This window comes from Lycorma delicatula, chromosome 11 (genome assembly GCF_047948215.1).
Source record: "Lycorma delicatula isolate Av1 chromosome 11, ASM4794821v1, whole genome shotgun sequence".
Classification (NCBI taxonomy): Eukaryota; Metazoa; Arthropoda; class Insecta; order Hemiptera; family Fulgoridae; genus Lycorma; species Lycorma delicatula.
Window position 1 is genome coordinate 22,322,070 of NC_134465.1, and position 24,350 is coordinate 22,346,419.

At 33.4% G+C, this 24,350-nt stretch overlaps 1 protein-coding gene across 1 annotated transcript in view; it reads left to right on the forward strand.

Moving 5' to 3' along the window:
• The window catches only part of LOC142332255 (V-type proton ATPase 16 kDa proteolipid subunit c), a 44,549-nt gene that overhangs the window by 14,000 nt on the left and 6,199 nt on the right, over positions 1 to 24,350 (forward strand). Inside the window, exon 2 of the mRNA XM_075378572.1 lies at positions 13,939 to 14,131. Within this exon, the coding sequence (XP_075234687.1) occupies positions 13,939 to 14,131 (193 nt within the window). The remainder of the gene's footprint in view (positions 1 to 13,938; positions 14,132 to 24,350) is intronic.

Sequence of the window (24,350 nt, forward strand, 5' to 3'; positions counted from 1 at the left end):
AGACAAGCCATTGTACCTAATAACGTATCTTAATGATTGATATAAGAGGGTTATTCGGAAATTAACTTTGGTCCTCGGCATTGCGCGAAGGGTGGGGGTAGCGATTCTATCTTCTCACAGTGAATAGCCCGGTTCATTGCGGTTCTAATAGTATTGTTGGAAGTACCGTTTGCGCGTTTGTTCCTGTAAACTCGTTCGAAATGGCTGCTGTCACAGAAAATCCCGCAGACAGTTAAGTGCGTACGGTCGTCTGTTTTGTTTTCGCAAAAAAATTTGTGCGGTATATGAGAGAATTTCACGAGTGACAGTGCAGTAAGATAATGCGTGTACGTTTCCGGGAAGGTCGAACAAACATTCACGACGATAAGCGGTCGATCCCCGGTCTGACAAGATGAACGTTTTGCAAGGTCGATGTGAAAATTCGAGAAAATCGTCTTTATTATAACAAAATTATTCGAATCTTTTCCCTCGCACATCGCGAACATTGCCGTATGAAATCGTAACCGATAGGTTAGGCTTCCACAAATTTTGTGCTCGCCGGGTATCTGAGCTTCTTTCCGATGAAAACAAAAAAGAGGGTGTGGGATCGGCGTTTAACCTTCCTTCACCGTTGCCGTAGCGAGAAGAACGAATTCCTTGATCGCATCGTAACAGGTGATGAGACGCGGCTAAATTTGCTAATGCGGAAACAAAAGCTCAATCGATGCGACGGGGAACATCGGTTCTCGAAAATCCGTCAAATACTCTAAAAAAAGGTGATGGCGTGCTTTTTTTGGACGTAACGGTATGATTTTGGTCGATTTTATGGAAAGAATCGCCGACAGCTAGCGCTGAAACTTACTGCTAGACGTTGAAGAAATCTAAAATAAAATAAACAACGCGGCGTGCTGAGTTCAGGCACCGTTTTTCTTCATGACAACGCTCGTCCGCATACTGCAGTACGCCCTCGACGCCACGTCGAGTTTCAAATGGGATTTGTTCCTCCTCGTAAAGCCCTGATTTGGCTACCGGTGATTATCACCTTTTCTCTAAAAAGAAGAAACGGTCAGCAGCGTTTTGAAAACGACGAGAAGTCGGAAAGCTGTATTCCTGCGCTTTAATGTACAGGGGGCAGAGTTTTACGACGAAGTTATTCAAAGACCTGTTTATAGATATGACAAATGTCTTATTAAAATAACGTCAAATATATGACAAGCGAGCGGTCGGGACGCGTAAACCGATGCCGTATGTCACCACGCTTAGTCCGCTCACGCTGTTAGGTAAGATCTAGCAGCTATTTAGAATACCGGTCGCTGAACTGTTTCGAGGCTCAGTAGCCGTTTGCGGCACAGACATTCTGTCTTATGCTTTAGGGCGATCGAACGGGGTGGTGGTGAGAGAAATGCCTCGCAAATGTTTTAATTTGGATGGCAACTATGTAGAAAAGTAACTAACTATAAGTGTAGCTATAAAATATATATAGTAAATTTTTTTTATCGATTTGTATTTTTTTGATAACGAATTACAGGTTACTTTCCGGGCCTCCGTGTGTTATGAAATGTAAACATTACCTTTTTTTTTTGTCTTCAGTCATTTGACTGGTTTGATGCAGCTCTCAAAGATTCCCTATCTAGTGCTAGTCGTTTCATTTCGGTATACCCTCTACATCCTACATCCCTAACAATTTGTTTTACATTTTCCAAACGTGGCCTGCCTACACAATTTTTTCCTTCTACCTGTCCTTCCAATATTAAAGCGACTATTCCAGGATGCCTTACTATGTGGCCTATAAGTCTGTCTCTTCTTTTAACTATATTTTTCCAAATGCTTCTTTCTTCATCTATTTGTCGCAACATCTTTCATTTGTCACTTTATCCACCCATCTGATTTTTAACATACTCCGATTGTCCAAGCTTCACTTCCATATAAAGCGACACTCCAAACATATACTTTCAAAAATCTTTTCCTGACATTTAAATTAATTTTTGATGTAAACAAATTATATTTCTTACTGAAGGCTCGTTTCGCTTGTGCTATTCGGCATTTTATATCGCTCCTGCTTCGTCCATCTTTAGTAATTCTACTTCCCAAATAACAAAATTCTTCTACCTCCATAATCTTTTCTCCTCCTATTTTCACATTCAGTGGTCCATCTTTGTTATTTCTACTACATTTACATTTCCATAAACATTACCATATGTATATAATTCACGTCCTGTTACAGTATCAGTGTAGATTGCTTTCCTCCTCCCCCCCACCCAATGCATTTCATATTAAAATGCATTTTATTACAATTTTACTAAATTATTATTAGTTTTTGGTAAAATAATTTGTATTGATGTCAACAGTAACCGATCACGATGTCACTGTATAGATATCAAAATTATATGTAGATAAGACAAAAAGAAAATTGTAACGAAACGCGGATGAAAAACGATTTGAAAATTTAATCTGAAAGCGGGAACGGTGTAAAACTTTGAAAAAATGTTTAACGACTTTGTTATAATTAATTTTGTTTTAAACCATTTCACAAGTTTATCTGTTTGCTAGTAGATTAGTATTTTTTTTTACTCTAGTAAAAATGACGATCTGCGACATTAATTCTGCTTGATAACATTTAATATTTATCGATAAGAAAAAGATAGTAGTTGCATTAGAAACTATTTCATAATTTATTTGTTACTGCCGAATATTGTTCCGGTCGCCTCAGTAAATTAATCGGATAGCAGATTCTAATTGTGGACTTGGCTTAATTCAAATCGGTTATTCTAAAATAATAATAAAAACCTAATTATGTAAGTCGGTAGAGAATCGAGAAGATGTACTAAGAGTACGGCGAGTTGTCCGATTTGTTGCCGATTAAGGATCGACTTGTAATGCGATTTATAAATACTATTGTTGTAACTTATTAATTAATTTACAGGTTTAATTATAAATATACTTGTGATTAAGAGGGACCGTTTCCAACATAGAGCCAAATTTTCAACAAGTTTACTTTATCTACCTAACTTATTAATTCGGTAATAAAATATATTCATGTAGCGTTATATTTAATTTTGAATAGTTTTACCGCTTATTTAGAATAATTTAAAACGGTTTATGAGGCTATTAAAGGGCTGACTAACCGTTATCGTGTTTCTTTTTCGTTATGAATTTCTGTCATTATATTGTTCTGATTTATTGTACGCTATATTTTTCCTTGTTTATATCAGTACCGTGACGTAACCCGGCCTGTATTAACTTTAGTTATTTTGTATTTCATATTAAATAAGTAAATTTAAATGATGATTGTATATTTATACTTCGATAATATCGCTTGTAGAATTAGTTGCGAAATATATCCGTTTGCCATCGAGTTCTTAAAATGAAAACGGATTTTACACGAAGCTAGATGAATGTAAATTCATTACGAGAAAGATTGACGGTAATGTCATCTGTAAAAAAAGTAATTTGTTAGAGACGGTTATTCGTTTACGTTTACTCGTGAGGAAAAGAATACATTAGGACGATAATTTCCGTACTTCTGCACCGTACAGAAGCTATTTGTCGTTGTGTCTTACCGATATGATCGGTAAGAGTAAAAATTTTCGAACGCATTCTTGTAGTTACAACAGTTATTATTATATTCAAGACACGGAACGGTTATTTTTAAACGGATTTGAATACTAGATCGCGGTTACCGGTGTTCTTTGGCGGTTGGGATTCGATTAACCGCGCGTTTCAGGAACGGTCGAACCGAGACTAGACTACACTTCATTCACACTCAAACATATCATCCTCATTCATCCTCCGAAGTATTATCTGAAAGGTAATTACTGTTGGCTAAACGGAAAAAAGAAAAAGACAAAACAAAAAATATGAAAAGTTGATTTCGTTATAAAAAATTAAATAAACTTTTGGAAAACGCGTTTATAACGTGAAAATTGCAAAAGTAACTATAACTTCAGATTACATAGACGACTTAAAGAACAGGTGTGGTTTAACAGTGTAGCCGCAACATAAGAAAAAAAGTCTGTGTGTTCAGATTAATTTGCACGTTACTATATATACTCTATAATCCGTTTAAAAATTTATGATTATTGCAGTAGTAAAATTTTTGAAAATGTGATCCTGAAGAAGATTGTTAGTGCGCTCACAAAAGGAAAAAACTTGTAAAGTTAAATGTTATAGCAGTTGCCGATAAGTAGCGCTCGGTTCCAATTGTAAAGCCTTAGAAATTACACGTAAAATTTTAATCGCCCGTTTTTCTGTTTGTTTTCGTAAAATACCTTGGTAAAAAATTGCCGGTAGATATTTTTTTTTAATTGAATTTTGTTAAAAAATTTAATTTTTTTAAGTTTATTTTGTGTAAGTTTGACTTACTTTGATAGATTCAGCTTATTAAGAAATATTTGGGCGCAGAATTACTCCGATGATCGCTGCTTATATCCTCTTGTCTTCCTGTGATTTCGTGTTTCTTTTGCTAACATTTGGATGCGGAAATAATATTGTATTGTAGCTGAAGGTTTTCATAAGATTACTGCCCGCTTCAGAAGGTTTGCCTGTGATCTAATTAAATTATAGATAAAAATTCCATTGTTCAGTCCATTTTTCTGGATTATTTCTGTTCTAAATTTTTATTATTTAATCGATTGTTTATTTTCTTCATTCTATAATTTTTTTTTTTTTTTTACCGTCTTTAAATTAATGTCACTATTCTTGCTGTATATTATTTAATTTTTATGTCTTTAGACGCTTTCTCTTAGTTTTTATGTATTCAGATCTTTGATATTTATTTACACACACAATGTTTGTGATATAAACTGTGGTAGTAAATAAAAAATATCAAAATGAAAGTGAATTCTTTGCTGAACGGCATAAAGTATCACGAGTGAAAAAATAAAAAAAGTAAAAAAAAAATGCTTTATTTTTCCTCATTGTATGAAACACCAACGCATCGGTTTTTAAATAAGATAAAAAAGTAATTCTGGAATCGATCTTTTCCAAATAAATTAATAACCGAATGAGTTAAGTATTAATGTTTTCCCGTTAGTAAAGGTAAAAGAGATTTTTCCTCTAAATTATTTGCTTTTCAAGTACCATACAGTAGAAATGTAACATTATAATTTTTATTTAAGAAAACAGCCTGTGAAGAAATTTATAAGTCGTAAAAACTTCTGGGAATCTCAGTTATCTGTTAGAAAATACTACAGCCGCTTTCCTTATACTATATTTTCCGGTTATGGAAAGCGACTTTGCTCTAATTACTGTTAGTAAATAAGTAGAAATTCTTTTTTCCTTAATGACATATTATTTAAAATTAAAAACCGTATATGCATGTAATGTGTTAAATACACGCACGTACATTTGTTATGTACACATTATGTACTATGTACACAAGTGTTAAAGACACAGTTAACTTTTCGATTCCGACGCCCTCACTATTTCACAGTCGGAAACGCATCAATTTTCAAAGTAAAACTTACTACGTATGTTTAGTTTACGAGTAGACTCGACACACAAGCATCGAGTTTAAACTCGCTCGCCACTGTTACTCACTGCATGAGCGCATATGAAAAATACACCGATACAAAAACAGCGTAACCTCAAATTGAGCGTAACTAAAGAACGACTCGACCACCTTTCATCAAATTTTCACACGCACAACTTCAGATACGCTAGTATAGCTTATCTAAATTTCAGTGAAATTGATCCGGCAATTTTGAATTTTATACTCCGGCCCGTATATATGTTTTTATTTAATGCGCAGTTCAAAAGTAAGGGCTGATCGTTAACAAAATGAGAAGGTTGAAAAAAATTAAAAAAATTATTAACGGTTTCAAGTATTTACTTATTTTTCTTCCCAAATACTTTTGATATGTGAAACAAGCTTTAAACCCGCTGCATAAAATTCTGTCGCCAGGTTTGCACAGAAATTTTCAATTATTGATTTTTCTCGAATCTGTGAGAAACAAACCGATTTTGAGGTGTAGGAATAGATGTTAGTTACCGGGTACGATATCAGGATCGTAAGCGGACCCCATCCGAATTTTTGAATTCTTTAGAGCATTTATCCACATGTGAACGTGTGTTATCGTGAAGAACAATTCCTGATCTGATCTCAGCAGTTTCCGTCGTCAGTTTTGAACGGCACGATGGAGTTTAGAAAGCGTTTCACAATAGGCTTGTGATGCGATGATTGTTCCTGGTTCCGTGAAATAAATCAAAAGCACACCCTTTTGGTCCCGGAATAAAGTCGCTATGATTTTCCTTTGAGACCGGGCACGATTGAATTTTGTCGGTTTAGGTGGACCAGAATGACGCTATTGGATGGAGTTTTGTTTCATCTCGGTATCGACATACGAAATGCGCGTTTCGTGATCGGTGATGATACGGGAAAAGGAATTCTCCCTCGTGGTTAAAGCGGTCGAGAAGAGCACGTGCAGATATCATTCTGTGATATTTGTTTCTGCACCCGTTGTACACGTAGTTTACGATAGCCGAGGTTGTGTCAGTCACGATTCTCAACAATGTTATCTTTGAGACTTCTGGAAATTCTAGAGAAAAAATTTCAATGAGGTTGTCTGTCTGGATATTAGGCCTGCCACTTTTCTGTTCGTAGTAAACTTTTGAACGGCTTTTTTTTAAATTTACGATACTATTACCTCACTTTTCCTTAACTCATCCGGTAGGGACATACGTTTCACACAGTTGAAGGTGAATTTCAGCAGCATTATGTCCTCTTGTATTTAGAAATCTAATTGCCGATTGGACTTATTCCTGTGCTCATTTTATCACAGTGTCTTGCAAAGGCAAACAACAATAAGCTGACAGCAGTGTGGCGGTTATGTGCCCATTGGACCACTTAAAGCTACTGCGCTTGCACCAACAAATTAGTGTTGTCAGTCGCTATTTATCACCGATTTCTGTATACCTGCATAGGGGATTCTTATGGCACAAAATACAATTAAGCGTTCAATATTGAAGCGTACTCCAGTTCCGCAGAATAAACGGCTGGGAACTAAATAAAACCGTTGCGTGCTTGCGTGACTATAATTGTAATTGTAGGAATCTTTATTCTCCTCGAGTCAGATAACCAAAAGAACGGTCATTTTTGTACCCGAGCAGAAATGTACAGACAGTTGTAGAAGAATTGTCTAGATATCAGATATATAGTTATATAGAGATTAGTGTTGACAATACAAAATCAGAACACACCTACTGCATCGGTTTAAAACGGGGTTTTATCCCTACTCTTACCGCTTACCTCTACGCATGTGCAGTTTCATCTTATTTAGTTCTACCACTCATTTAGTGGCACTAGTTATGCTACAAATTTTACAATACGTGGGATCCCCTCTCAGTTATACAGAGATCTATTTAAATATAATTCATCGGCCATTTTGAACCGTTCCTTGTGCATGTGTATGTCATTTCCTTATAAAAGTGAAATTATGTCTTAAGTGAATGGTATTTTTGTACTCGAACCTCAAAACATAAAGAAAATTCAATTTCCCCTTTTCGACTGTGCAACCGAAAGTAATACCGTACTTTTCTTTGAAAAGTCTGTAAAAAAGTGTAAATTCTAATGATTCAAAATAACAATCGGAAATAATGTCTTATCATATTGAAGCCAACAGAAAGTTTTTTAATAATTAAACAACAGATGAAATTATTATTATTGTTGCAGTGCTAATTGTTATTTACAGCTTTAAGAAAATAATAAAATGTTGAAATTTAACTACTGGGAAAATAAGTGAAAAATTATGTTTTTTTTGTATAATTTTCAATGCTATGTTTCCTTAGTACGCATCATTTATATTACGGATAATATAACATGTATGTTTGTGTTATGTATTCTTACAGATCGATCATACATGTTATAAAATTTTTTTTTTGTAATACAGTTTGGGTTTTTTGAATTTACTAATTCCGAAAATAATTTTGCTCTGGTCATGGAGAATTCGAATTTTTTCTCTTTTAGAACGTAATGAGATTGTAGGAAAAATTTGAAAAGAACCGATTTCTTACATATTTCTGTGGTGGAAGTAATAACAATTTTACTTTTGAACTGGCTATGGTGTGAACATTGTTCAAAATTAGGATCGATTGATGTGCATGCAATTTACGAAAAAGGATTACTTTTATAAGCAACAGGAGAGTGTTGGTCATAGAAGTTCAAAAAACTATACGTAAAGTGTAAAAACTTTTGAGATTTATGTTTTAATGTGAAAAGTTTCTAGTTTTTTTGGAGCAGGCAGTCGAGAAAAAAAAGGTTTTAATTTGGTATTTTCAATTATAAAGGAATTTGATTTGAATGTACTCAAAAAAAAAGTCCTGTAGAACTCAAAAAATAAGCGTTAAAAAAAATCTGGCCGTTTTGTGTAATAAGATAAAATTTCATTGCGTCGTGGAAAAGAGATACAGTTAAATGTGTAATATGTTGTTTAATAACAAAAGAGAATGGAATAATTTAAAAATTGTAGATTTGGATAAACATTTAAAAGACGAAAAAAGAAAAAAAATAATTGCTGGCTAGAACAAAAATTGGCATGATTTTCTGGCACTAAATCAAATTATTCATAAGTAATTGCAACGCGGTCATTTTTTCACTATAAAGTGTATTGTATACTAATAAAATATTTTAAAATATATTATCATTATATACAATTACAGAGGAAAAAACATTTAAATTTACAAGAAACCAGTAAATATGTACGTCTACAAAATACATAAATAAACTTAGAGAAGAGGAAAACCTTGTTACCTCTTTACTATTACTATACGATGACTGATCATTAAACCTTTCTTCAAAGTCAAGGCACTGCTGGATCCAGAATTTACTTGTATACACCAGACCGCACTGGATTCTATACAACTATAAATTCATGTGTTACCGTTCAAAAATCTAATTTTAACCCGTTAATGACAAAATTGTTTAACAGCAAATATATAAATAGGACATTCGTATCGTAAAGAATTACTTATTAATTTTTTTCTAAGCATTAGTCGTCCTTTTTCATTCATTCATTACAATCTAAAACAAGATTGGAAAAAAGAGAGGAGATCAGAAAATAGAAAGTAGTAAAATTACCCGGCACAGTTTAAGTTGTTGTAATCCTGTACTATGATTATATATAAATTATGTAAACGATAAAGACACGGCCATAATTTAATTTTTAACCTTCTAAAAGAAAAAATTATGAACAAAGTTTAAAAAATCAAGGTCGTTGATTAAAATGTTCACGTTGAGAATAATAGTTATATAATAAAATCTCTGTATAATTTGTCTTTTATCCAAGTACATACACCCTCTCTCTTCCTATTCTCATTATCCTTGCCAGCAAGCACTACTCAATCTTCCAACATTCATTGGGTCTTCTACAAGTGGTTCAATTTGTTTCGGATTTTGTGTAGAGTTTCTATTCTTTTCAGTATTAAGTTCTGGAGTCATAAGTTTATTTAGATAATTAAAAATATCTAACATGAATGCAATCCAATTAAACTCTTGAGTTATGGAGTGTGAATGTACAGAAATAAAAAATAATAAGGTAGCGTGATATTGCAGCTGAATTTAAGCCAACATATGAGTAAGAAAAGATTTAAAGTGATATTTGAAAAATCGTATTCAGAAAATCGGGAAAAATTTGAAACCCAGATTCAATTCCCCTGTTAAAATCTGCTTACTGTATCACGCTTACTTAAATAAATAAATAAAAATAAAGAACAAATTTTCACCTGTTTTCCTTCTTTTTATTTTAAATTAACATATTTATGCGATAGAACTTGTCAATTATTGACCAAAAATTAAATTTTTTTGTACAGCAATGCTGACATTTACTGTATTTCTTGCAGAACGTAAAAGATATGTAGTTTAACATTGTAAGCTGACAGTAATTGAGAGAACGCAGTTAAAAATTTAGATATAAATTAAATAACCTGTCCACAGGAGTAATAATAGTTGTATGTCTTTGTGTTATCTCGCAAACAATTTATTAGGAAAATTAAATTTAGACATGTTAAAATTTGAATTTATTTTAAGAGAATCTATGCAAATTACATTAGAAAACTTACAAATTTACGAGGATCATTCAAATATAAACCAAGATTTTTTTTTTACATAGCTCTATTCATGTTAGGATTCAGTTACAAACAAATTACAAAATAAATTACTTTATTTTTCTACGTAGTTTCCTTCCAACAGAAATACATTTTCTCCACCAGATAGGTAGCTTCCTGATCCCCTCATAAAAAAAAGGCAACAAGATGGTTGCTCTAACAATCAATGTGCTCATAATGCTCAACTCTCTTTGAATATTTCTCCTTCTAAAGCTTCTTTCAGCAAACTAAACATTTGGAAATCGCACAGTGACAAGCCTGAACTGTACGAGGGTGTTCTAGAGGTGTCCAATGAATTTCAGCGAGTTTGTCACGAGTCTGAGCTGCTTATGCGCATGTGAGTTGACATGGAGGAGGACGTAACTTATCGGTTCCCGGCATTGTTTATTGGGGTAAGCAGCTCAGACGTCATCCAGCAACTGCCAGTAGTATACCTTTTACCATCCTTTGTTTGTTCTGGAAATCAATCGGCAACACACCTTTTGCATCCCAAAATATAGTTGCCAGATCTTTTCCAGCTCCAAAGCATTTCTTGACCTTGATCGCTGTTCCCTCTCCAATTTTTCGCCACTTCATACCTCTTGATTCTCCAAGGTGTAGAGAATCCTCGTTTTGTCCCAGGTTACAATACCGTCCAAAAGTCCCTCTCTTTCCTCAAAGCAGTTCAGAAGACGTTGACAGATGTCTTTCCAGATATTTATCCATGCTTCAGTGAGAAGATGTGGAACTCACCTCACCGACATTTTGCTGCATCCTAGAGTGTCTGACAATACTGACCTTTCATAATGTTCTTCGGAGTATCGAAAATTCATTAACAAAAAATATTTAAATCATAAGAATAAAACAAGTACTGTACGAAAGAGTACTTCAAATAGTTTTTTCCCACATTTACTAGCCAGTTAGTAAACCATTTGCTCGCTAGTGGTTGACAGTAGAGAAAATGGTTGCCACGGGAAGCGAGAAGTCGTTTTGTGTGTTAGAATTTCACTTGTCAAAGTCAGTAATTTCTGTGCAACGTGCGTTTCGGTTGAAATTTCATAAGGAGCCACCAAGTGACAGTTCAATTCGTGCACGGTATAAACAATTCAGTGAAACCGGTTGCTTGTGCAAGCGAAAATCAACCGGTTGTCCATCAACCTCAGAAGTCAATGTCGAACGTGTGCGTGCAAGTTTCATTCGCAGCCCGTCAAAATCGGCTGCGGCTGCAGACAGAGAATTAGGAATTCCGAAAACAATAGTGCGGGAGAGTTCTCCGTAAACGTTTATTATACAAACCGTACCGTCTTCAATTAATCCAGCGTCTTTCTGATGGAGATAAAACACGTATGCTGGGTTTTTGTTTACAGTTACAGGAAAAGATGTTATATGAAAGTTTTCTAAACAAGATAATTTTCAGCGATGAAGCTACTTTCCTTATTAGCGGCAAAGTAAACAGTCATAACGTGCGAGTTTGGGGAACTGAAAACCCACACGCTTATGCGGAACACATTCGGGATTCTCCGAAAGTAAACGTATTTTGTGTGATCTCTCGTGAGGCAATGTATGGGCCGTTTTTTTTTATGGAAACCGCAGTAACTGGCTGCCGGTTATCCAGGTATGATATACCTGTATATGTTACAATTATGGCTTTTGCCTCAGCAACTCAACGACTTCATTTTCCAGCAAGATGGTTGTGCTGTCCATTTTCATAACGAGGTTCGACAGTACCTTAACACAACATTACCTCGGCGCTGGATATGAGGTACGTCTGAAGAAGACCCAACACATTATGCTGTGGCCATCAAGATCACCAGACCTCGCGCCATGTGATTTCTTTCTCTGGGGATACGTGAAAGATAAGGTATTTATCCCACCGATGCCGCACGATATCGCTGAGCTAAAGGATCGCATAATCAATGCAATCAACTCTATCAAAAATGACATGTTAGAACGAGTTTGGCAAGAGCTAGACTTTCGTGTTGATGTGTGCCGTGTCACCAGAGAAGCACATATTGAACATTTATAGATTTTAGCAAAAACTGTTTGAGTCCCTGCATCACCTCCTACAACTTTCATTTAGATAAGTGAAATACTTTTTTGTACTGAATTTTTGTAACTCCTAAGAACATTATGAAACGCCCTGTATTGCATGCATACTTCCAACACTTATACACTCTGATGGAATTTCTGCAGTGGTCACCTTCCACAAATTCACAAACGACCTGAATGTTGACGTCATTGTCTGATCCATGGACAACGTTCGTCGTGACCTTCATTCTTCACTTGCTAACAGCCACTTCCAAATTTTTTAGGCCGATCAAACACTTTGAGTTTTTGACAAAATTTCAGAGGATTTATATCTTTTTGGCAAGAAAGCTGATTATAATTCATTACACAATGAACGATGGTACCTCCAGCTTAGACATTCTGCTACCAATGTGGAAACGTGATCTATCGGCACTGCTAGCTGGTTGCTTGCCTCCACACATATCCAACTAACTATGTGCACCATCATACTATATTTACTGCTCGTCAGTCTATTCATAATCAGTTTATATTTGAATGACCCTCATATGAAGAAATTTAAACTGAAGATAATCTTGCTTCACTTGTTATTGAATGTGTTGTCAGGATTCTCTTCATCTTTTTCTTTCTTGGAACTTTACTACTTGTTCTGTGTATATATTCTCGGCTTCATTTACTGTGATTTTTTTCTGACTGAATTTGAAATCAAGCCATTGTAAAAATTATACTCTCCTAGCATTATTGTCATTAAAAGAGAGCACAAATTGTAAATCTTTTTAACGATTAATTTTATTATGTAGCTTGAAGCTTGTGCCAATTTTGTAGCGCATGAAAAACTCATGCTTAGTAGTCTGATCTGAACCCAGCATTTTGCCACAGACATCAGCACTCCAATTTGTTTTTATTAAAAAATAAAAACACAAAGTTTTCACCTTTTGGACTCAAATTTAGCAATATTTGACAATTTTCCAGTCGTAAAGCTCTTATCTGATCATTATGTTATATGTTATCAGTTATGAGGCTCATTAGTACTAATTAACCAGTACTTGTCATTAAAAATAAATGAAAATTGAACACCTGGTTAAGAATACTGACTGAATGTATCATGTCAAAAAAAAAGCTTGACCATTCTCTAGAATAAAGAACATCTGATACCAGACTTATTTGGGAAGCGAGGGGTGTTTCTAGTTGCCCTCTTCATGAATCCAAGTGTATTGTTGCATACCAAATGAATATGATTTTAAATTAATATTAATATGATTTTTAAACTTTCAATTCAATGCATTAATTGATGATGACCTCCAAGTAAGCCAAAAGAGCTAGAGAACGTATCAACATGCTGGTAAGGTGGAATATATTAATTTTTGATATATTTATTTAACATATAAGCAGTTCTATCTTTGAGAAATTACATAATTAGGTGCAGAAAAAGATATTAGAAGCTAGTGTCAGTAGTATCCCAGGAGGGATTAGGTAATGTTACGTTACAGATTTCTACTTCTTTCTTCAGGAAATTTTTTTGGCCTTTTTTAGGATTCTGTTTGTTCCTGTCTATAAATCTTTTGTAATATCTTAAGTTGTCTTTCTTTCAAAAAGGATTTCAGTTTAGGAAATAAAGTTGCTCTTATTAGCAGGGTAAAGTGAGCAAAATGGTCGGGAAAGAAGTTGTCTTTGTTTCAACCTTGAGTCGAGGAAAAAAGAGTAATGCATTACCTTTTCCTAAGACATCATTAGAGACAGATTTTTGTTGTTTTGACTACGGTTATTTTTAAATGGTTCTCATTAATATAATAGGGCAATATCTTTATGTATTTCTGAACTTATACAAATATAACAATTTTTTTTTTTTTATTCCAGCACTTGGAGCTGCATATGGAACAGCAAAATCAGGGACCGGTATTGCCGCCATGTCGGTGATGCGGCCTGAATTGATAATGAAATCAATTATTCCAGTTGTTATGGCTGGTATTATCGCAATCTACGGATTGGTAGTTGCAGTACTTATTGCTGGTGCTCTAGAAGAACCAAGTAATGGCTATTCTCTATACAAGTGAGTTGTTGTTTTAATAATTTACACGTATTTGTAATATTTGATTTTTATTTTTTTATATTTAGAAGTATTTCTTTAAAAATTACATTATATGTATAGTAAAAAAAAAACATTTATAAATTTTCTTTTCGTTTTGTAGTTTATGGTCTTGAAAATTCTTATATTTAACTGACATTTCATCTCAGAGATATATTGAAAGTAATGAATGATTTTGTCTAAATTATATATGTAATTACCCATCATCGGAGATAATGCTGTGGGAAATTAATTTTGCTTTCCTTCTGCATGTATTTAATAATCCTTTTTTATCTGTTGCAATAAAAAAATACTTGAATTTAAAGCTGATTTTGTACGGGTTAAGAGTGAACATGTTTGTTGCTAGAATTATAAGTATTATATATTGATAGACCGTCATATTGTATTCAGCTGATGTATAAAAAAAATGTATTTAGAGTGTAATTGATTTGCGATTTAACAATTTAAAAAAAAATTATTCATCTTAACGGGAAATTTTATTTGATCAATTTTTATATACTATTTATTGTATGACAAGTAGTAGTATTATTAAATAGAAAGAGAAATTTTTATTTGACTATTGAAACAGGCTTTGTTAAATTATACTGTTACTCTGTGTAAATTACCACTTCTATAAATGTTTGATTGACTTGCTGATTACAAAAAAGACTATTTATTTGAACAAAAGTTATCTTGAAATATTTATTAAAATAGTTAAAATTATTATTTATTGTATTTATTGCTAAATAACGTCTCAAATGCTAATGCTAAGTTAACGAAGTTCTGAATAATCTGTTTGGAATGGTTTGAGTGGAATCAGACTGCTCTGAATTACTCATCTGTTTCATTTCTAGATATTTACTCACATAGCCGTTCTTTGCATCTCATCGCCAAAGTGGTGTAAACTAAGTCTTGTATTAATAAAAATCTTTGCTACATCTATCCGTTAAATTGAACAATTATACTTAAAAAAACATCTATTTTGTAACTTTTTCCAAGATTAGAATGAACATAAATTTACAGTTGGATAAAGTCAGTGAAAAAGTACATAATGCTTTAACAAAATAACTGTAACAGATTAAATATAATGACAAGGTTCTCTCTGAAACTGGTTAGTTAACACGAATATGGAATGTTGTAATTATTAACCGCTCTAATTTTGATAATTTCTTGCTTTTATTTTTACATATAGTTTCTTATTTTTCTGAGTGGATTCTGTTGCCTATTTTATTTTAATGACAACTTAGCATGTGTGATGTCCCTTTACAACCACCCATTACTTTTTGCTTTCTTTTTTACTTGCTGCTATTTTTTAAAATGGTGAACCTTATTATATCGGTTTCTTTTTTACATTTTTTGTTAAATTACATTGGGTTTTTAAAGGTATCAAATAGTGGTGTAATTGTTGCTACAATAACAACGTTGTTGTAATAACAACGTTGCAGGTTGTTATTTGGTATGATTTTACAGTAAATATTATATTGAAACACGGTTGCTTCTTATTAATGGTGGGTAGAGTATTACCTACACCGGTTCCTCCACAACATAATTTCTGAGCTCTAGAATACAAAATTACAATAGTGACGCTAGTTTGATAAACCCCTGCTTACCAAGCACCGGTGAAGGAAAAAATGAATCCTAAAGTGTTGCCTCCAATTTTCTTCTTTTTTTTTCAAAATAAAAATATGATATGTACTAATTAGCAACATAAAATAGCATTTACCTGGAGAGGAGATAAAAAGTAAATAAAAACAAAGCTGTGTGTGTATATCACATTTATAGATTTTAAAAAACCATTTGATAATGTAGAATGTAAGATTTATTGAGATAAATCTTACATTCTACATTGAGAAATCTTAGATTCTTCTACTTGATAGTAGAATTGAAATATATTGTTGCATGTTTGCAGTTTAATAATGATATATTGAGAGACTAACCGATGTAAAAATTTCTTTTATAAATACAATTTATTGCTGATAAAACATTTAAGATAAAATAATAATAAATCTATATAACATACTAAATATTAATTCAAATAGAAAGACAAAATTGATTTAATGACAAATTAGAGATACCAAAGTACAGTCCAGTTTATAAAAATCATTATGACCTATAGAAACTAATATTACATTAACAGTAAGATAACGGTAGAAAAATCTAAAATTCATAAATTCAATTTCTGAAAGTATTATTAATTTTGCTGTTTACAAAAGACCACGTACCCTACACTTTACAACCATATAGGATACACTGTCCCTTTCACTTCTGTTCACAAATAACTTACCTGACAGCTTCTTGTTTTCAACCGCTGTCCAAGATGGAATACTCATGCCAACATTGTTATCGCGCATTGCACAGAATTCAGGCTTGCAAAACTACTGACTCTGTCTGCTGGACAGAGTATAATTACTGACGTATTTACACCTTCTGGCCTCCAAAACCAGTACCTGACCCGTTCTTTGATTGTTCTAGCGTAATAATTTTTATTGTCCGTGCCTTCTATGCTTTTCTATAAGTGCTTTTTCTGGTCTGGCTACCTGAAAAAAGTCCTTCTGGTCAGACAGGAGCTTTTGAAGTGCTATTGTTTGTATTACAAAGAACAAATTGTCAAACCCATTACTCAAAATAATGAATCTCTTTTGGTTCCTTCAAGATTCTTCTTTCTTTATTTTCTCTCTCTTTCTTCTTTCTGAAAGAAATCCATTACATTCCTTGTAACGTTACAATCCCGATGTAGAAAGAAGAATTGTTTAAATAATCTTTATAAGAATCTGTTAGCTATAATAAGAATAGAAAATGAGGAAGCAAGTTGCAGTAGGGAACAAGGCAAATTGCATGTTTATCCCCTTTATCTTTAATTTGTTTATTTTTTTAAGGAAACATAAAAGTACTTCTTAATACATTTTTAACTCTATAAAGCACAAAAATTGTAATTCAAAAGAAAATAAAATTTTAACCAATTCCTGTACTTCATATGTCTCCTATTATCGTTGCTGTATAGTCTAATATATGATTTCCTTATGGTATTCTCTTATCAGAGGTGGTATATCATGCACCAAGGTGCAAGTAAGAGAACATCAAGGATGGTGTGTAAAATTATCATACATTTATTGAATTCAAATATTAAACATATAAATTGTATTTACATAATTAACAAATTATTTTATGTATAAAATAGAATTTTAGTAAAATCATGAATAAAAAATGGAAAATAATCATAAAAAATTTTAGAATAACATTTTTTTATCTTGTAGAAATATAAGATAGTAATTGAATTATATATTGTAAAAATAATTAACATCCATTATGGGAAATTTTGAAACTATTCTTTTTTTTCCAAAGGCAAAGCGGAACTACAAAAGCTGCACATCCACATGGTGCATACTTGGTGATTAGTTGTGCTAACGCTGTGTACATCGTCTATATGTACATCTTTTAGGCCGATGGACTGCACTTGTAGTTTGTGTACCTGCTGGTGCTAGAGGTTTTCTGTTCTTCACAACAGAATGTCCTCTTGGAGTACGAACAGACACTGATCTCGTTGGCTTACAAATGTATCAGACATAAGACTTTATATATTACGTCTAAAATCTTTCGGGGACATTTTTCCAATGTCCAACTCATTCCAAGTAATAAAACTACTTATTATGGCAGAATCTGTGAAATGCCAAAAAATGGGGCGCCACCGCTTCTTGATGGTCGACGCAATAGTATTTCGTGAACCGATTCGATCGACTTTGTTCATATGCCAGTTGTATTCCTGCATGGCCATAGGACAAACTACTTGATTAATTTGCTCATTTTTAGCTTTTCTTTGAATGTTAGTTACTCCTCAAGGGTCATGATTAGACAAAAAGTGCACGGACTTGTCCTTCCATTTTAAAAATGGAACATCAGAATAACTCGCTCTCCAGTCAATTTCCCTTTTAGCCGTTTCTTTATCAGATTTAGTCGAGGTAAATTTTTTTGGTTATACCGGATAGTACAACAAGCATAGATGATACGCCTTTCATCTAGTTGCAGTTGAAGCTGGAAATTATTAAAGTAATTATCAAAGAAGACATGATGATGTTTGTGACATCATTATCCGTCATTCATTTGACCGCATTTGGACCAAGATTTTTTTCTACTAGTGTGCCTTTCTTACCGATATAAATTTCATATTTTAAGCACAAAGCCTCCATATTTTATAACCCCGTTGAATGGGTTTATTTTTCATATATTGTTTGAGGAAGCTTCTTCCCCTAAACTTTATCGTATTTTTTTCAACAGCCAAATTTTTAGTGAGGTAATAGTATGACTGAAAATTTTCATATAGAGTGTCTAGTAGATCTCACCTTATAAAGTTTGTCAAAATTATCAGAACCTTAATCGGGCATAACTGCATTATCATTCAGATGGGTGTTTACTCAGTAACCAACCAAAACGATTTACAATCATTAAATTAGAAATATATGCATCGTGTAAATCTGGTGAATGATACCAATAATTCCTATATGATGGTGATTGTTTCACGCCCGTTAATATATATTCAGGCCAATAAAGGATTTTATTTCATTTACATTACACAGAATAAAGGTTTTTCCAGATTGTGTAGCATATAAATTCGTCTTAAAGTAATATGATCAAAAAAATCATCAGAAAAAAATTTCCGGAAAGTCTCAATTTGAATGAGATTTTCAATATCGGCGGTGACTAAACTAGGTCCATTACTTCGTACAAAATCATCAATGTAGAATTCAGGTAAGCAATCACCAGCACTTACACCCATACAGGTTCATGAAAAATATCAAGCTCGGGAATATTACCTTGGACCTCTGCTTCTTGATATTTTCTCCATATTCATTATTAAAAGATAAATTAACTTCATTTTCTCGTTCTAAATCGTTAATCTCCTCCTCAAGAGAGAGAAAGTAGGATCAATATCTGAGTCGTCTGAAGTAAAAATTGTGTAGTTTATTTTTTTATTATTTAAATAAAAGATGTTAGCCGCAAAATATAACTCTGATAAAATGCAAACGTGACCTAATATTTTATACAGTTCTCATTAATGTCGGTAGAGTATTTTTCAAATAGCATCAAACATAAAATGAATGGGCGGGCGATATTTTATGTCAAATTGGTGCTTCATTTGTATAATTCACATTTGTACGGGAGAACAAAACGCCACACAAAGTGATAGGTGCTGCCATCTTGTAGTTTCATACACTACTATTATATTACAGAACTCATTGACCCGTGCTTTTTCAATATGCTCACTTAATTTTAGAGCGAATGGTTTCTTTATTAATAACCGAAGGAAATGTTTGCATTTTCAGTCTCATTGAATGGCATTTAATTACGTTATGTTCCCGGAAACGATAGGCTAGAGGTGAATGATAGGAATGATTTGCTAAAGTTTTACGGCATAGTTATTTGTTTTGAGTGAAGAAAAGTTAAATAAAGTCATTCGCGGCAAAATAGAAATAATCGACAGGATTACTACCATTAATTAGCATATTTAAACTGGCGATCTCGTGAGGTCTACATCGGTGATTACACCGTATAACTATATTTTGGCTTTTCATTTATTGTAGGGTTTAGGTTTATACTATTATTATTATATATATATATATATATATATATATATATATATCTGACATCATCCCATGCAGAGTCGCTTTTACTATAAGATCATTAACATCGTGAACGTTATCTAAAATTTGTTTAATATTTTCTTTTGCCGTGGTTTTCTTCATCGCCGATTTGTGCGTTGCAAAGGAACTAAAGTGTAAATTGGCAACTTTACACCGATTCAAGTTTCTAATACTATAACGAGGAGTACACGATATCATTAGGAAAGGAATAGGTCTGTTTAGAAAATAACCAAACGTTTTTAATTATGTGCCGATGGAGATATTTAGAGACGTATAGTCGGCAGCATTGTGTATTGCAAACTCCTCTGTACCACGTTCTTGGATCGTTTGATATCTCATTTAGTTTTGCGTTATTGTTGTTTGAATGCAATGTTTTTAAGCGTTATTAGCGATTTTTGTAATGTACGATTTTCAGGAGCGACAATACGATGCAGAATTTTGCGTGAAACCGGGAAAAACATTTTACAGAAATGTTTCAACTTTTGAAACTAGCTTACAGAGATGATGCTGTGGGTTGTACACAGTCTTACGAACGGTTTTCATGATTTATAAGTAGGGTTTAAAATTGAAGATGACCCTCAACCAGGAAGGACTTAGACTTGAGTTGATGACACCCATATTCAGAAAATCAACGATCCGGGGCGTGCAAATCGTCAATCGGCTGTCTGAGAACTTGCAGAAGAAGTTAGTGTCTTGATTGATGATGTCATGACATTTTGACCTAAGTTGAACATGCGTTGAGCTGCAGCAAAGTTTGTTCCTCGTTTATGACCGAACAGCAGAAAGAAAATCGAGTGGATTTTTGTCAGCAACTTCTTGAACAAGCCGATGATGATGAAGCATTCGTGCAAAGGATCATAACAAGAGGCGAAAGCCGGGTTTGCTGCTACGTCATCGAGACAAAAGTTCAATCATCACAATGGATCGGCGAAGGATCTCCACGCTCCAAGAAAGCAGCATGTCGGTTTCAATCCAATGTCAAAGTGATTTTCTCTGTTTTTTTCTATTTTAAGGAATTGTGCATTTTGAATTCTTGCCTCGAGGTGAAACCTGTGAACTGCGTGTACTGTCAAGGCATTTTACAATAGTTACGTGAAAAAATCTCCAAAAAGAGACCAGTGTTGCGGTGAGACAACACACAGTTCCTTCATCGTGACACTGTACCTGCACATTCAGCTTTATCAATTTGTCAGTCGTGCCAAAAATCAGATGACTATCCTCCCTAAGCCTCCCTACTTGTCTGACCTGGCTCCTTGCGATTTTTTCTTATTTCCAAAATTAAAATCTGTGATGATAGGACGCTGTTTTGAGACTATTGATGACATAAAGCAAATTCGTCATGGACCTTAAAATGAAGCTGTGTGGACTGCTTGTCAAAGTCGAAATACTGTTGGGAAAAAGGTGTGAATAGAAGAAGGAAAGAAGGAGGAGAGGATCAGTAATCTATAAAATTATTAATAATAAAGTTTACATTGAACTATGTGTTGGCTATTCAATGTACTCAAATTAGCTAGCAGTCATCACATGTATGACCAAAGCACTTGCTCATGTTAATTGAAAATCATTTTGTTTATTTGAGTAAAATTTGTAACAAATAAATCCACTATTAATCTTCCATCTTTTTTTTTTTTCTTTTTTTTTTATGCACCCACCAGAACATTTGTTGTCCATCTTCATATGTTGTTTTCATTACATCGGTCTTCCAAATATACTGACAAATTGTCTTGTTTAAAACCCTATCTTACAGCGAACCCTATAGGCTGCAAATGTCACTTGGCAAATATGACAAAACAATGGTTGGCTGGCTGTATTATGTACATTTGTTGACAGTATACCAAATGAATTTTGTTAAACATCACTGGAAATATGTAGTTTAAAATTTATATTTAAGTGTACATTTACACAACTGATGAAAATTCAAATTAAAAAGCACAGTTTTCAGTAACTAATTGTTTTAATTATAATTAATTTTTTTTTTAATATTTCAATATAGTATTCTTTTTCAAGCAGCGGGAGACATTTTGGTTTCATAAAACTGTTATAGTATTATAATATAATATATAAATGTCATTCCTTATCGTATTTCAAATTTAATGACTAAGCAGAAAATGAATGATTGACAGATAATGCTATTTTGCGTTTTTTTAATTCGATTTTCTTTTGTAGGAATTTTTCTTCTGTATTAGTATAAATTAAAATATTTAATCGGTGCTATTTTAGACTAAGGTTTTTCTGGGTGAATATAGTGATATATCTAGTTTTCATTCGTGTTTAAAATACACTTATGTAACTTGTTAATATTGTCAACATAATTTTATTTTGGAAATACTTTATTTTAATTTAATTGTACCCGAATGTTGAATGACGTATTTGGCTTGTGCTTAAATAATTGCATTATTAATTCACGATTATGTAAAGAAAATAAATAGTTAAAAATCTACAGAGCCCTTGTTGTATTTAGTATGATGCGCATTGATCCACATTTCATATAAGCCAGCGGTTCTCAAACTAGTATGCAGAACTTCTAAAACTTGTACGCTAACAAAACAATACAAAGTAAAACTATTATAATACAAAAAGTTTTATATTATGCAAAACAAATAATTATTGTTGGTATTTATTTATTATTACTATTAATACTGTGGATCGGCGGTTCTCAAAATTTTTTTTATATAATCTAAAAGTACAGGGTTATCATAAAATAATGGTGCGGTTTCAGTAATTCATAGGAAGATTGTAGGGCAATTTCTAGATGTTATATTGGTGTCCCTGAAAGCATCCAACCCAAAAGTTTGTTTATCAGCAGTTGTACGGCAGTTCTTGTATTATTGTTGCGGTGAGTTTAGCGAGTTACTATGTTCTCGGATAAAGACAAAGCAAAGTGTGTTTTATTGATGGCCGAATTAAAATTCGTAATTTTAGTTCAACGTGCGTTTCGACGTGAATTCGGAAGAGATCCGCCGCACAAAAATAACATAACACGTCGGTTCAAACGATTCGAAGAAACCGGATCGGTTAAGAAACAGAAATCAACCGGCAGACCGAGTGTACCGGACGAAACGGTTGAACTAATTAGACGATCGGCAATTAGAAGTCTAGGGAAGTCATCCCCCTTCGAAGCGTCGAATTAGGTATTCCAAAATCAACAGTTCACAAAGTTTTACATAAAAAACTGAAATTACACGCTTATAAAATCCAGATACTGCAGGAATTGAAATCCGATGATTGTGTAAAACGTTACAATTTCGCTGTTGAAATGTTGGACAGAATAAGTGAAAACAAATCGTTTTTGGACGATATAATTTTTACAGACGAAGCTACTTTCCATGTGAATGGATGTGTAACAGACACAATTCACGAATATGGGGCTCTGAAAACCCACACGCAATTATCGAGAAACAACGCGATTCGCCTAAAGTTAATGTTTGGTGTGGTGCGATGAAAAACCGTGTAATAGGACCTTTCTTCTTCGTTGAAAAAACCATTAATGGAGTTGTGTATCTTGACATGTTAACCGATTATCGCTTTCCTCAGCCGGATGAACTCGAAAACATTCATAGACTTCAACAAGATGGTGCTCCCCCGCACTTCAATGCTTTGGTCACGGACGCTTTGAACGAAACATTTGGAGATCGATGGATAGGCCGGCAAGAACCCGTACTTTGGCCTCCAAGGAGTCCAGACCTGACAACTTGCGATTTTTTCTTGTGGGGTACATCAAAAGCGTTGTTGATACAACAAAAAATTCGCGACCTAAACCGCTTAAAAAACAGGATTAATGAAGCGATGACAACCGTTAACGAAGAAATGTTAACTAATGTTTGGAGAGAAGTTGAGTATAGTTTGGACATTTGTCGAGCGACTAAGGGCGCACATATTGAAATTTATATATTATGTAAAAAAATGTTTGAGACGACAAATTTGAAAAATAAAAAAAACATAAACTGTAAGTAATTCTGTTTTAATTTAAACCATGTTCAAAACCGCACCTTTCTTTTATGATAATTCTGTATTTTATCATGAAGTTTCTTTCTCCTTAATCTCAGAAAATTGTTTGTGTATGACAACAATAAGAATATCAGTTATTCAGCCGGTATGCTAACAGGTTCTTACATGTCATAGCACACATGAAATGATTTCCATGATCCACCATGTCGCATTTGTACAAACAAGTTTCTTAATGGCCTCTATAAAAGGATTGCTGTACTTTCCCCCAGCAGATAAGCGAATCAGTCTTTGTTAACTTACAGACAGATGGATATATACCCTGTGATAATCTGATTTGAAAATATTGTTATCGTGTTACTTTTTCATTTAATAAATCTGAAGCGGTAAGATTTATATATATCAGTCAATCATACATCTCAAAAGGGAGGCTATTTTTCTTGTATGTTATTACTTACTTTATTAGTACGTAAATAAATGTACTTTGCTTGAATTAATTTGGTTTACTTTAGTTGACAGAACCGACATAAATTTGTGGTTTAATAGAGCTATGAGAGACGAAACATCAGTTAAAAACCCTGCACCATTGAGTTCTATTTCAGAATCAGAATTTATGGTCAGTT